The 15,716-nt window shown below is 38.0% G+C and overlaps 1 protein-coding gene across 9 annotated transcripts in view; it reads left to right on the top strand.

The window, feature by feature from the left end:
• NCOA6 (nuclear receptor coactivator 6) overlaps positions 1 to 15,716 on the top strand; it is a 104,613-nt gene that overhangs the window by 43,840 nt on the left and 45,057 nt on the right. For all 9 annotated transcript variants that reach the window (XM_046678261.1, XM_046678262.1, XM_046678268.1 and 6 more), the window contains 2 exons: positions 2,995 to 3,278; positions 6,494 to 6,649. In XM_046678261.1, the coding sequence (XP_046534217.1) occupies positions 3,044 to 3,278; positions 6,494 to 6,649 (391 nt within the window). In that variant the 5' untranslated portion in view covers positions 2,995 to 3,043. The remainder of the gene's footprint in view (positions 1 to 2,994; positions 3,279 to 6,493; positions 6,650 to 15,716) is intronic.

Below are 15,716 nucleotides of genomic sequence, written 5' to 3'. Positions count from 1 at the left end.
ATGTGAATATCCAGTTCTCTGTCAATTTTTCACATAATGTTTTATCCTTATTACTGATGGTTGCCTGAATTATTAGCGATTGCAAAATTGTGATTTTTCTAATGATATCTTTCTTTTTACATTTAAGTTGGCATTGTTCTATAAAAAAGAGCTTTCCTTCATCAACTAGAGCTCTTTGGCTACCCTGAAATATTTACTCTGAAATGATTTCATTTGGAAATCTATTTCATTGGAAATAGATTGGAAAGGTAGAATAAATCAAAAGAGCCCCAATAAGAAGTGAAATCCATATGTAATCTGGAACATTATTATGTGGGTAAGCAAGATAACCTGTGGTTAATCTTATCAAACCCAGAGAGACAGCACCTGCTCTTTTATGATAGATGACCATAAGTGAGCAAATGACTTTCTTGGGTTTTTTTTTTCTTTTTAAGATTGGCCCTGAGTTAGCATCTGTTGCCAATCTTTTTTTTTTTTTTCCCTCCTTCTCCCCAAAGCACCCCAGTACGTAGTTGTATATTCTAGCTGTAGGTCCTTCTAGTTCTGCTGTGTGGGACACTGCCTCAGCATGGCTTGATGAGCGGCGCTAGGTCCATGCTCAGGATCTGAACCGGTGGAAACCCGGGGTTGCCGAAGTAGAGCATGGGAACTTAACCACTCAGCCACCAGGCCTGCCCCAGCAAATGACTTTCTTGACCTAGTCAACTGTAATGTGTTTTCTCTCTTCAAGAGTAGTTCACTGAACTGCATTTACTCAAGGATTAGTCAGTTATCTTGATAATAAATTCTTTATTAAAGACTAGATTTTAAGTGGACATTATCTCGGTGAATATGTTGTCTATAAGTTTCTTTAAAAACTTTTTTGAAGAGAAGGCCAGCAATTTTTCTCATAGACTGACTTTCAATTTCTTGGTTTTTTAAGCACCTATGTAGTACCCATAGTACTGTTAAGCTGCTAATACCTGAGTTTGAATTAGCTGACTTGTTGTGTCTGTCAGTAGAGGGTTTTCCAAATCCAGATGCACAGCCTTCATGGCATGACCAACGACCTATTTAGAAGACTACCAAAGTCCAGGTTTTTTAGTTGGTTTCCTTCTTTCCAGTTAAAGATTCTTTCGGAAAACATATTTTAAATTTTAAATTCTCTTCTTGCAGTTGTTCCAACTTTGGAACAGCTGCTAAATAGCTATAGTTTTTCAGGCAGTTTCAGCAGTCTTATTCCTGCTGGGCAGCAGATTTTAAGTCCTAAAAATGTTTTAGTTTTGTTTATTTACGTCTAAAGTTCTTTAAAATCTGTAAAATGCAGATGGCAATTGACTAAAGGCAGTGATACTTATAACGGATTTTCTGAATGCTGTTGTTTCTTAACCACCCAAATCACACTGTTCTTTTGTAGCAGTCACAGTACTAGAAAAGGTTATCATTGCCAGACTGTGAGGTTATCTGCTCATGGGGCCAGCCCCGTGGCCAAGTGGTTAAGTTTGCGTGCTCCGCTTTGCTGGCCCAGGGTTTCGCCGGTTCGGATCCTGGGTGTGGACATGGCACTGCTCATCAAGCCATGCTGAGGCGGCATCCCACATGCCACAACTAGAAGGACCCACAACTAAAAATACACAGCTGTGTATCAGGGGGCTTTAGGAGAAAAAGGAAAAATAAAATCTCTAATAAAAAAAAAAAAAAAAAGGTCATCTGCTCAAGTATAAAAGCTTTTTTCCGTATTTATTTATAACCGAGGAATTTTTTCCCCCTAAGATTACTTAGACTGTTTTTGGAGAGGCTTTGGTGTTGAAGTTTAGTGACTATTTAAAAAAGAAAAGTTAAACCATTTTTTAAAGTTGATTTTTTTTCCATTTATGCAAGTAATATAACCATATTACAGCATATTTAGTTTTGCATTTCCCTAATGACTTATAGCATACTTGGAAAATAGCAAAAGAAAACTTACCAGCAATTTTACCAACCTAGCAGAGTCATTGTTTGCATTTTAGTGGATTTATTTTCAGTCCTTTTTTCTTATCCATTTTTTAAAAAACAACATAATTGTAATTATATTTTATGTAGGGACTTTTTTAAAATTAGAAAATTTGTGTGAGGTTCTTATGTTTCCACACCATTCTTGCTTAACACAAATACCAAAAATTAATGTACATTCATTCTCTTTTGGATTAAGTTTCTGATCTTCAGTCCCAAAGCTAGTGGAGGAAATGGCCACATGGTGTGATCTTTGACATGTGCACTCTTAGGTAGGCAAAATAACTGAAAGTAGCAGAAAATGTGACTTCTCTAGATCTAAAAGTTAAAAAGTAATTTAGTCCTGTCCTAAATATATTTCTTTGCCTCTACAAACGTGTGTTAACCACCTATTTCCCTTTCATAAAAGTAGTTTTAAATGTTTGCTTTGTTTCTGATTATTTTCAGCCATACCACTATTAATAACCCTTTAAAAGTTGTTTAAAATGGTCCTCATGAAAGACTTGAGGATTTTCAATAGTCCTCCACGATGCTTTTAGTTGGGTCAAGTTGTGCTTTGCAGGTTAGAGAAGGAGGAGGGCTTTAGAAACCTTGGCTCCTGTGAAGCTTTGTCAGGACAGAAGTAAGGGGAGTCTTGGAGAGCCCCTTGTTCTGTGGGGTCAACCATAGCCTTATGTAAATTAATTCTCAGAAAATACTTGTTTTATTTTCTTGTGATCTCTTCCCCTCCTCCCCATAGTCTAGGCTTACAAAAGGTAGCATAAAACATAATAATAGATATAAGCATTATACCATAATAAAAGGAATTTTATTTAAAACTCGTGCTTTTTAAAAAATTTCTAGTATCTTTAAGAACTAATTATTATAGAATATCTTAATTAAAATAGTTTATTCTCTCTGTATTTCTTAATTATTAGGCTATTTCCTTATTACTTGACAAATAAATTACAGTTCACAGAACTATGGATTATACATTATTGATTGTATAATTATGCATTATAATGCTTTTTGTATCTTCTCAAGGTTTTCTTACTGTCCACTTGGAATATATGCTTCTGGAATAATATCCACCATGGTTTTGGATGACCTTCCAAACTTAGAAGACATCTATACTTCCTTATGTTCATCAACAGTGGAAGACTCAGAGATGGATTTTGATTCTGGACTAGAAGATGATGACACAAAAAGCGATAGTATTTTGGAGGATTCCACAATCTTTGTGGCCTTCAAAGGAAATATAGATGATAAAGACTTCAAATGGAAATTGGACACAATATTGGAGAATGTGCCCAATTTGTTACACATGGGTAATTTGCTTTAATTATTTTTTCCTTCTTTTGTTACTCTTTTTGAAGAGTTTGCCCTTCTATGGTTATCTTGAGTTTTACAAAGTAAAACTTTGCTATACTGGGTTAAAAGGCTGATTTTAATTGCAAAGTTGGAATTTTAGGATTTTTTAAAATAGAAATGCTGTTGTGTTTCTTTTAAGTACCTGGAGAAATTGAACATAAAGTATTGCTTGACACAGTAATCTTTAAATAATCTGCTCTAGTGGATAGGAGTAATTCTCAAGACCCAAATGTATTTATTGTTTTTAACTCTCTGGTCTTCGTTTTCCTTACCTGTAAAATAAAGAGGTTAGACTGGATCTTTAAGGCCCCTTACAGCTTACGAAACGCTTTTATTCCATGGTTCTACTTAAAGTGGACTTGAAATTTGTTCTCTTAAATTTTAATTTTTTTTTTTTTTTTTGAGGAAGATTAGCCCTGAGCTAACTGCTGCCAATCTTCCTCTTTTTGCTGAGGAAGACTGGCCCTGAGCTAACATCCATGCCCACCTTCCTTTACTTTATATGTGGGACGCCTACCACAGCATGGTGTGCCTAGTGATGCCATGTCCACACCCGGGATCTGATCTGGTGAACCCCAGGCCGCCGAAGCGGAAGGTGGGAACTTAACCGCTGCACCACCAGGCTGGCCCCAGTTCTCTTAAATTTTAGGTCAGAGATTATTAACTGATAGCCTGCTGGATCCAGCTTGCAGCCATGTGTCTGGTCTGCTTTAGTTGTTTGGTTTTTTTAATGTTTGAATTTCATTGCCAATGCTTTAAAAATTTAGATATTTTACATAAAAAATCCAGATTTTGGATTTGTCTGTAAAAATGGAAAGATCTGATAACATCGAGCTCTTCCTCTGTCCCAGATAGTGCTGAGTAGCAGCTGCCACTGAAGGCAGACCCTCACCTCATTTCCCATCTGGCCTCTTCGCACATTTAGATTGCCTGTCTTGGACTTTTGGGCATTTGTGTTTTTGAACATTGTTTAGATATTCTCCATCTTTTCTAGTTAGCACAATTATCTAATCCCTTCAGACGTAGTACAAGGCCTAGATTTTATCCTTTTATCACAAAACCTGATTTGATCAGGTGCTAGTTAGCTTTTTTAGGTTTTGAGGGTTTTTTCTTCGAGATTTAATGTCGGGAGGAAAGCTGTCATTGTTTTCAAGGGCTTTTTTACTGCATTGTATAAGACTTCTTTATAGTTAGGGATTATTTAGCGTAGTATTAGATAATTTTATGTGTTAAAGTTGCAGTTATCATCATCATTGTTGTGGTAATCATAGTCATAATGTATCATATTGTAAGGGCCTAGCTGGGCTTGAAATTGTTCACTACTCTTAATTAGTCACATTTCTTCTTGTTTTTAAACTGCTGAATCAGTCTATTTATGGCTTTTAAATAAATTATTAAACCTAGACTTAATGGTGTTATCAGATTATATTCTTGGTCCAAAAAGTATTTTAAGTCAAATCTTCTCAAATATGATGGAAGTTAAAAGAACTTTTGATAATATATAACTGTGTTATAGACAAGGATTTTTTTCACAAGTAGGTAATATGCCATAAGCAAATTTCATATTTGTCTAGACCATATACAAGATTCCAGTACTCTTCAGATTGGGAAGAAGCCCTATAGCATCTATACTCTGTGGAACCAGGATCCCAAGCTTCCTGCCTTTTGCTCTTTAGAGGCATAAGTGTCATGGAAAGGAAACTGACTTAAGAATCAGAGCTGGACTTTAATGCTATCTCTGATGTTGCTAGGTAGCCACAGGATTCTGGGCAAGGCACTTAGGCTTTCTGGGCTTCAGGTTCCTGACCTGTAAAATAAACTTGGTCCTTTCTAAATTTCTTTGATTATATTATCTCACTACTGTTAGTAAGTGGTCTCTTTCTTCCACGTTAGAGCAAGTGAATTCCATGTCTGGATAGGTTAATCTTCAATGTATAATGTTTTTGGACTGGAAGGGGCTTTCGGCAATAAGTAGGCACTTTGCCCTCTCCATAGATATTTCTTATTTTGAGAACAGATGTGCTTATATGACCATTTTCTTAATATTGGAATGTATAACTGAATAAAGGATACAAAAGATTTAATCTAGTTGAGTTCGTAACAAAAGGGAAAATTATTTTGTCTGGGGTTGTTGAAAAAAAACTTTTTTTTATCAGCTAACTGGACCTGAGATTTGCTTTCTATCTGAAAAATATGATTACAAACAACACTAACTCTTCAATTAACTTTTGTATCTTCTTTTAAAAACATCCTGAAGTTTGCACTGACTTTTCAGACTTGTTGAAATGTAATGTTTTCATATCCTAACTGAAGCTTACTTGTCAAATTTGTGTTCTTTTTTCCCCTCAGTTTGGTGTGCTTCAGTGGAAATTCTACTCTTGCTTAAAGTAGGAAAGGATTTAAAAATCACAGACATGAATCCAGGCTTAAGCTCTCCTTCAATTGAAGCATTTATAGGACATGGGAAATGTTTGCTTCCTGACTTATGAATATCTTCCGCAGAGATGCGTAGTGAATATTTAAATAGTATTAAAATTTCAAATATTTCATTTGAAGAGATAAAACTGCTTAACATTTTATAAGTAAATTTATTTTCCTTTTTAGTGCTCTTTCTTTAAGTAAGTTTGGTGGATTGTAGCTGCAGATTCCCTAATATCCTACAATTGACATATCTGACAATTGAATTTTTATAGAATTTCACTTAAAATGTGAGACTTAAATGTTTTCAGCTTCTCAGTTCACATACATTGAACTGAGTCCAGAAGTATACATTATTCTATTAATTTAAACTTATCTCTCTCTCTTACATTCCTTACTCCATCTTACTGCTTTCCATTTATCCAGTGTCTACAGTGTATCAGGTCCTCTGCTAGGTTTTTGGCGTATATTATCTCGTTTAGCACTCACAGTCTCATGAAGTAGTTTTTTCATGGTTTTAGAGAAGAGAAAGGTTAAGTTTCAGAAAGGTTAAACAGCTTATTCATGGTCACCAAGATGCTAAGTGGTAAAGTTGGGATTAGATTTGAGGTCTATGTAATGCCAAAGCGAGTTCTCTCAGCTACTCCAAGCTGGTGCTCTGCCTTATTCTTTTAATTTTTGTTGTTGTTATTCATTCTGTGTCTTCTGGTAACTAAAAGATTACTAATATTATTCTCTTTCTTTCATGACCAAGAATCCAGCAAGCTAAAGGTACAGAAGGTGGAACCCTGGAACAGCGTGCGTGTAACATTCAACATCCCCCGGGAAGCAGCGGAGCGGCTACGGATCCTAGCTCAGAGCAACAACCAGCAGCTTCGGGATCTGGGGATTCTCTCCGTTCAGATTGAAGGTGCCCATCTGAACCCAAATCATAAGAATAGTAGAATGTAGGATGCTTTTCTGTCTTGCTTTGTCTGTTCTTCTCCTCTTATGTTTCAGAATGCCTAGTAACTCGTAGCCTCTGCTTCACATTGCAGCACCTTAGGGTGAAGAGGGATTGAGGCTCTGATGGGGTCCTGATGCTTCAGCATTTGTAGCCTTGGACTGCATTCCCTTGGCTGATTTTGGCTATCAGTCTGTCACACTTTGATTTTACTGGCACTCTGACCAGGAACTGATTTGTCTTTTAAAAAGTATCTAATTTCAATTGCTTCCTTCCAACCAAATAAGCTGTAGTATTTATTTCTTTATTCATCTAGCAGATTAGGAGGCCCTGAACAATCCTTTTGTAGTAGTATTCATTTTTCAAGTATTTTGCCAGAGTAATCTTTTCAAAATGAAAATATGCTACACACACACACACACACACACCCCCTAAAACCCCTGTTTATGACTTGCTATTGTTCACAGAATAAAGACCAAACTCCTTATCATGACCTCCGGCCTCACATGATCTGACCTCTCCCTTTCTCATCCAGCCTTATCTTGTACAACTCTCCTCCTTTCTGTCAATGTTCCAGCCTCTACAGCTTTCTTTTGGTTCTTTGAATATGCATTTCTTCCTCTTGGCACAGGTCCTTTGCATGAGTGTGGATGGAATATTGTCCCCTATCTTTCCCCCTTCCATCAGTTAACACCTACTCAGCCTTCAGTAGTCAGCTTAAATCTTCTTGAGGGTGTATTTTCTGAACTCCTTGACTAAGTCAGCGTCCTTTGTTTTGTGCTCTCACAAAAGTCTGGTTTTTTTCCCCTCAGATATTTATCTAACACGTTGATTAGAGCAATTATTTGATTATTGTTTTGTTCCATAGACTGCAAGAAAGCTCTCGTAGGGCAGGGACCATGTCTTGTTTTGCACATTCTTGTATCTCTGCTTGCCTATACATGTTCTTTAGTAAACATATGTTAAATGAGAGTAAGGGAAGCACATATATAATAGCACCACTTTGCTTCAGCACTCAGAATACAATGATAAATACAATATGATCCTTGCCATTATGAACTCAAAAGAAACTCATGAGCGTGGTGAGGACGACAAACCTGTGAGAGATGTAAGTACCACGTGTGGGGGAGCACAAAGGAGGTTCTGTCTCTGGGTGCCCAGTGAACTAAAACCCTCTCTTTTCTTCCTGTGTTGATGCATACAAGGTGGCAACCAGCAGTTCCAGCCTTCCCTTCTACTGATGGGCCTAGGCCTCCTGACTTTCTGCTTACTTACAACCTGAATGTTCCATAAAACCTCAGGAGACAAGATTTGGTATATAGGAATGAGACACATTTTGTGCAGTTAGGATTTTAGGTTGCTCTCCTCCAGAAGGAGCAATACCAACAGACAAGTAAAGATTATTTAGAGAGGGTTATATGTAGATTGAGAAATGGGGTCAATTCCCTCATTTGACAAATGAGGGAATAATGCCTTACAATAACCAATTTATTTTGAAAAATGTTGGATTTTCTCAAGGGACTCAGAAAAGTAAAATTAATTCACAGCAATCTATATGATATAAGATGAACTTTTGGGAAGAGTGGAAGTCACCTATTGTATATAATAACACTTTATAGGTTAATTATACTTTATAAGCACATAAGAACAGGTGTTCTCTTATGAGAAACACATAGGGGGTTTCTTAAAAACCCCAAACGTTTTATAGTCTCTGTTACTTATTTACCTGAGTTAAAAGGGCTTTGGAACCGTAAGAGGTGATGTTTTCCACTGGAGAAAGGAAACACCAATTTCTTCTCTTGATGAGACCTACTTCCTACAAGTTCTTAAAAGGGTAAGATGCTGGCTCCCCTTTATTGTTATAGCCATAAATTAAAACATAAGTACCAGCAAGGCAGCAAAATGGATTACGCATATTTCGAGAAATTATGAAATTCACATGTGGCAATAATTACTACATTAGAGAAAAGAGCTCTTTAACTTTTAAGATACACTTAGATGTCCCAGGTGATCTGCTTTTCTCTCTCCACACTCCCTGGGAATTCAGGCAGAAGTACAAGTGGTGGCAGCAGCTGTTGCTTTTGTGAAACGGGTGACAGGCTCATGCCTTCATAAATTATAAGAGGAGATGTTGCCACTGTCATGGTGTCTGCTGCAGGGGTGCAGGGACAGTCTGTTCCCCCAGCAGTCTATTCTCCATTGAAGAATACTCTCTGTACCCTTCCTTTTTTGAGTTTTAGCCAGGGAGTTGGGGAGACAGATTTTTTGAGGACATTTTGTGACCTCTCTGTAAATTCATGGTGATTTAAAGCAGGAATCTGCAAACGTTTTCTGTAAAGGAGCAGAGAATAAATTTTTTTGGCTTTGTGGGCCATAAGATCTCTGTCACAACTCAACTCTACCATTGTAGCAGAAAAATAGCCACAGGCAACATGTAAATGAATGAACATGCCTGTGTTCCAATAATACTTTATTTAAATAAACAGGCAGCAAGCTAGATTTGGCCCACAGGCCATAGTTTGCCAACCCCTAATAGGCAAGTTTTGGAGTCAGTAGTGTTCTCTACGTGGGTTTCTTTAACACCAGTTAGCTTATATGCAGTTGGCAAATAGGGGAATAATAGCAGTATGATGTGGAAATAGTGTTTATTCATATGTGATTTTTCCTAGGCAAGGGGAGCTGAAATAGTGGGAACAGAAGGATAATTGCCACAAGAAAAAAAAAAAGCCTTTAGATCAGCTGCTGCATAGGTGGGAGTCCTTTCAGCTTTATTTTAAGAAAGTTAAGAATGAGGACTTATAGTACTCTGGTACCTTCCCCAGAAGTGCACCCTTAGAGTTTCATGGGTCTTGGCTTATGACAAGTTTCACTTCCTCCTGTGCCTGCCTTCATGGCAGCCCCACTGGCTCAGAGCTCCAATCTCAGCACCTTTAACCAGGCATTTCCACTCTAGTGTTTTTGGTATGTTGCCTCCACAATTAGTGTTTTTGTTAAGAGTTCTGGTTACAAAGCTGCATAGGTTCTGAGTTTGCCTCAAAACTGTTTTTCCTATAAAACCTCTTATTTTCAGTGTAAGGTTTTACAGAATGTTAGGTTTTCCAGGAATGCATTTATAATATAGAAAAATGCCTATAATTCTTTGTAAGGTTATAAGATGACTATTCATCATATATTCAATAAACAGCTAATGAGTACCTACCAAGTACCGGGCACTGTTCTATGTATAAAGGATATAATCAAGATAGCCATGTAACTTATCATCTAAATTAGGAATAAAAGGGTGCTATTAATAACTATCCTGGGACAACAGACATAGAGGAACTGGGGCAGACTTACAGTTACCCGTTTATAGTGATGGGGGAGGTAGACAAGAAAACAAATGAATGAATAAGTAATTACATGGGATGTGCTCTGAAAAAATAACAAGATTTACCGTTAAGGGTGACCTAACCTTGGATAAGAGGGTTGGAGGAGGCCTTTTGGGCATGTGACACTTAAGAGTACATGAAAAGTGACCTGCCAGTGGTCCTGGCAGGGACAGAGAAGGTGGGCTGGCTCACTACCTGCCAGTCTCCTAGAGGACTTAGCCTGCGCGCCTGTGAGCAGTCCCAGTGGGGACAGGGAGGGCAGATTGGATTGCTCCTTGCCCGTCTCCCAGCAGATTCAGCGTGCATGCCTCCTCCACCTCCCCCAGCAGTGGCCAGGTCCTTCCAACAGTGGGGATAGTATACAAAACTTGGCTTTTCCCAGCTTGGGTGGGGCACACATCGGCTAGCGTTAGAGACCAAAGGCTGCATATTAAGCAGCAATAAAAACCTCTTCCTGCTTAGCCCCTGCTCCCCCCAAGCAGTGGCAGGTGGAACTTGCAACCAGAGGCTCCAGAAACTACAGCAGAATCAGTGCCCCAGCCCCCAGTGGCAGCATCCCCAACACAAAGCTCCACCAACAGCAGGGGCTGTGCACAATTCTTCAGGTCCCCAGGCCCCTGGCAGTGACAGAGACACCTGTAAACCCAATACCCCTGGCACTGGTACAACTAGCACCCCTAGACAATCCAGGAACAGCACAGGTGGTGCATGGGGCAGCAGCATCCAAGCCTATGGAGAGCCCATGGAGAGCCACTGGAAGAACACGAGACCGAGGTGACCCTGGAAGCAGTAGAAGTGCTCACAGCTTGGTTACCCCAGTGGCAACACTTGAGACTAAAATGAAGGTACCAGCAGCCTCACAGGCACAAGTGGCACAAGGAAGGCACTGACAATGCCCCTGGCAGAGGCAGTGGAGAGAGGAAAGTGTAGGCTCTCAGAAACAATCAGAAGCAGTGCAGAACCAAAGTGATCAAAGCTGTACCCAAATAAGAAAGGTGGTTACTATCACAAATGCATCAGCAGATGGTCAGTTCATTAAACACCATGAAGAACTACAGCAACACAGTAGAACAGGAGGAGGACAGCTCTCCAGAAACCAAACTTGAAGTCACAGAAGACTACAACCTGACTGACAGAGAATTCAAAATAGCTGTCATAAAGAAACTCAGTGAGTTACCAGGAAACACAGAAAGACAGTTCAGTGAGCTCAGGAACAGAATTAATGAACAGAAGGGTTACTTTGCCAGAGAGATTGAAAATCTAGAAAAAAGCCAAACAAACTATAGAGATGAAGAACAAAATAAATAAGATGAAAAATAATATAGAAAGCATAAAAAATAGAGCAGACATATGGAGGAGAGAATTAGCTTGAGGATAGAAACCTAGAAATGAGTCAGGTGAAGGAGGAGAGGGAACTGAGATTTTTAAAAGATGGAGAAATTCTTTGAGAAATACCCAACTCAGTTAGGAAAAGTAATGTAAGGATCATAGGTATCCCAGAAGGAAAAGAGAGGGAGAAAGGAGCAGAGAGCTTGTTCAAAGAAATGATAGCCGAGAACTTCCCAAACTTGAACTGGACATGCAAATACATGAAGCTAATAGAACTCATTACCTCAATGCAAAAACACCTTCTCCAAGGTGTATAATGTTAAAACTGTCAAAAGTCAATGACAAAGAAAACATTAAGGGCAGCAAGACAGAAGAAAATAACCTACAAAGGAATCCCCATCAGGCTTCCAGTGGATTTCTCAGCAGAAACCTTTCAGGCTAGGAGAGAGTAGAATGATATATTCAAAATACTGAAAAATAAAAGCTGGCAGCCAAGAATACTCTATCCAGTGAAACTATGACAGAGAAATAAAAACTTTCTGAGACAAACAAAAGCTGAGGGAGTTCATTATCACTAGACCTGCCTTACAAGAAATGTTGAAAGGAGCCCTCCCATCTGAAACTAAAAACCAGAGGTTTACAAAACCTTGAGCAAGGAGATAGACATAGTCAGAAAATTGCAGCTGTATATCAGAATAGGTTAGTAAAACTTAATTATAAAAGAGAGAAAGCATCAAAAATAACTATAACCAATACGGTTAGTTCACAACACAAAAAGAAGAATTTATGACAACAAAAATATAGAAGAGGAAGAAGAAATGGATGAAATGGCTATCAGAAAAAGGTCTGTCTCACCTATGAGATCTTATGCTCAAACCTCATAGTAACGACAAAACAAAAGATCAGAGCAGAGTCACAAAGCATAAATAAAGAGGAAATAGACAAAAACATCACAGAAAACTGCCAAACTGAAATGGCAGGCAGAAATACAAGGAAAAAGAAACAATGGAAATACAGAACAACTGGAAAACAATAGATAAAATGGCAGTATTAGGCCCTCACATATCAATAATCACTTAAATGTAAGTGGATTAAATTCACCAATCAAAAAGAGACAGAATGGCTGGCTGGATTAAAAAACAAGACCCAAAAATATGCTGCCTCCAGGAAACACAGCTCTAAAGACAATCACAGGCTCAGAGTGAAGGGATGGAAGACAATACTCCAGGCAAGTGGCAAGCAAAAGAAAGCTGGTGTAGCTGTACTTATATCAGACAAAACAGACTTGAAGATAAAAAAGATGACAAGAAACAAAGATGGGCGTTATATAATGATAAAAGGGGGACATTCCAACAAGAAAACATAACACTTATGAATATATATGCACCTAACACAGAAGCACCAAAGTATATAAAGCAACTATTAAAAGACCTAAAGGGAGAAATTGACAGCAACACAATAATAGTAGGGGACCTTAACACCCCACTTACGTCAATAGATAGATCATCCAGACAGAAAGTCAACAAGGAAACAATGGACTTAAATGAAACTTAATAGATAAATATGGAACATTCTATCCAAAAACAACAGAATATACATTCTTCTCAAGTGCACATGGAAAATTCTCGAAGATGGATCGCATGTTGGGAAATCAAAGCAAGCCTCAATTTAAGAAGATTGAAATCATATCAAGCATCTTTTCCAGTCATAATGGTATGAAACTAGAAATCAACTACAAGAAAAAAGCTGGGAAAGTCACATATATGTGGAGACTAAACAACATGCCACTGAACAACCATTGGATCAACGAAGAAATCAAAGGAGAGATCAAAAAATGCCTGGAGACAAATGAAAATGATAACACAACATACCAGCTGTTATGGGATGCAGCAAAAGCAGTACTAAGAGGGAAATTTATAGCAGTACAGGCCTGTCTCAACAAACAAGAAAAGTCTTGAATAAATAATCTTAAACTACATCTAACAGAACTAGAAAAAAAAACAGAGAAAGCCAAAAGTCAACAGAAGGAGGGAAATAATAAAAAATCAGGATAGAAATAAATGAAATAGAGACTAAAAAAACGATAGAAAGGATCCATGAAACTAAGAGCTGGTACTTTTGAGAAGATAAATAAAATTGACAAACCCTTAGGCAGACTCACTAAGAAAAAAAGAAAGAAGACTCAAAATCAGAAATGAAAGAGGAGAAATTACAACAGATATCACAGAAATGCAAAGGATTATAAGAGAATACTGTGAAAAGCTATATGCCAACAAATTGGGTAACCTAGAAGAAATGCATAAATTCTTAGACTCATACAACCTCCCAAAACTGAATCAAGAAGAAATAGAGAATCTGAATAGACCAATCACAAGTAGAGATTGAAACGGTAATCATAAACCTCCAAAAAAACAAAAGTCCAGGACCAGAAGGCTTCTCTGGTGACTTCTACCAAATAATTCAAAGATGATTAAATACGTGTCCTTCTCAAACTATCCTGAGATATTGAAGAGGATGGGATGCTTCTGAACTCATTCTGTGGGGCCAGCATTACCCTGATACCAAAACCAGATAAGAACAACACAAAAAAGGAAACTTGAAGACTGATATCACTGATGAAGATAGATGCAAAAATCAACAACAAAATATTAGCGAATCAAATGCAACAATACATTAAAAGAATCATACACTACAATGAAGTGGGATTTATTACAGGGATGCAGGGATGGTTCAACATCTGCAAATCAATCACTGTGATACACCACATTAACAAAATAAAGAATAAAAATCCCATGATAATCTCAATAGATGCAGGGAAAACATTTGGATGCAGAGAAAGCATTTGACAAGCTCCAACAACCATTTATGATAAAAATCCTCGATAAAATGGGTACAGAAGGAAAGTACCTCAAGATAATGAAGGCCTTATATGACACACCCACAGCCATCTTACTAAATGGTGAAAAATGGAAAGCCAGCCCTTTGAGAACAGGAACAAGACAAGGATGCCAACTCTCGCCACTCTTATTCAACATAGTGCTGGAAGTTTTAGCCAGAGCAATTAGGCAAGAACAAGAAATAAAAGGGATCCAAATTGGAAAGGCAGAAGGGAAACAGTCACTATTTGCAGGTGACATGATTCCACGTATAGAAAACCCTAAAGAATTCACCAAAGAACTATTAGAAATAAACAACAAATACAGTAAAGTTGCAGGGTACAAAACCCACATACAAAAATCAGTTACATTTCTAAACACTAACAACAAACTAGCAGAAAGAGAAGTCAAAATACAATCCCATTTACAATCGCAACAAAAGAATCAAATATCTAGAAATAAATTTAACCAAGCAGGTGAAATACATGTACAATGAAAATTATAAGACATTATTGAAAGAAATCAGAGAAGACACAAACAAATGGAAAGATATTCCATGCTCATAGATTGGAAGAATAAACATAGTTAAAATGTCCACATTACCTAAAGCAACCTACAGATTCAGTGCAATCCCAAACAGAATGACATTTCTTCACAGAAATCAAACAAAGAATCCTAAAATTTATATGGAACAATAAAAGACCTCAAATAGCTAAAGCAGTCCTGGGAAAACACAACAAAGCTGAAGGTATCACCCTCCCTTACTTCAAAATATACTACAAAGCTATAGTAATTAAAATAGCATGTTTTAATTCAACAGTACTGGCACAAAAACAGACACACACATCAGTGGAACAGAATTGAAAGCCCAGAAATAAAAGCACACATCTATGGACAGCTAATCATTGACAAAGAAGCCAAGAACATATAATGGTGAAAAGAAAGTCTCTTCAAGGAGCCGGCCCTGTGGCCCACTGGTTAAGTTCACGTACTCTGCTTTGGTGGCCTAAGGTTTCACTGGTTCACATCCTGGGCACGGACATGGCACCACTCATCAAGCCATGCTGAGGCAGCATCCCACATGCCACAGCTGGAAGGACCTACAACTAAAAATACACAACTATTTACTGGGGGGCTTTGGGGAGAAAAAGGAAAAATAAAATCTTTAAAAAAAAAAGACTCCTCAAGAAATGGTGTTGGGAAAACTGAACAGCCACACGCAAAAGAATGAAAGTAAACCATTATCTTACACCATACATAAAAATTAACTCAAAATGAATTAAAGACTTGAGGGGCTGGCCCCATGGCCGAGTGGTTAAGTTCGTGCGCTCCGCTGCAGGCGGCCCAGTGTTTCGTTGGTTCAAATCCTGGGCGCGGACATGGCACTGCTCATCAAACCACGCTGAGGCAGCGTCCCACATGCCACAACTAGAAGGACCCACAACGAAGAATATACAACTA

Source organism: Equus quagga, chromosome 12 (genome assembly GCF_021613505.1).
Source record: "Equus quagga isolate Etosha38 chromosome 12, UCLA_HA_Equagga_1.0, whole genome shotgun sequence".
Classification (NCBI taxonomy): Eukaryota; Metazoa; Chordata; class Mammalia; order Perissodactyla; family Equidae; genus Equus; species Equus quagga.
Note: the sequence above shows the minus strand (reverse complement) of the source record. Positions and strands in the feature narration are given on the sequence as shown.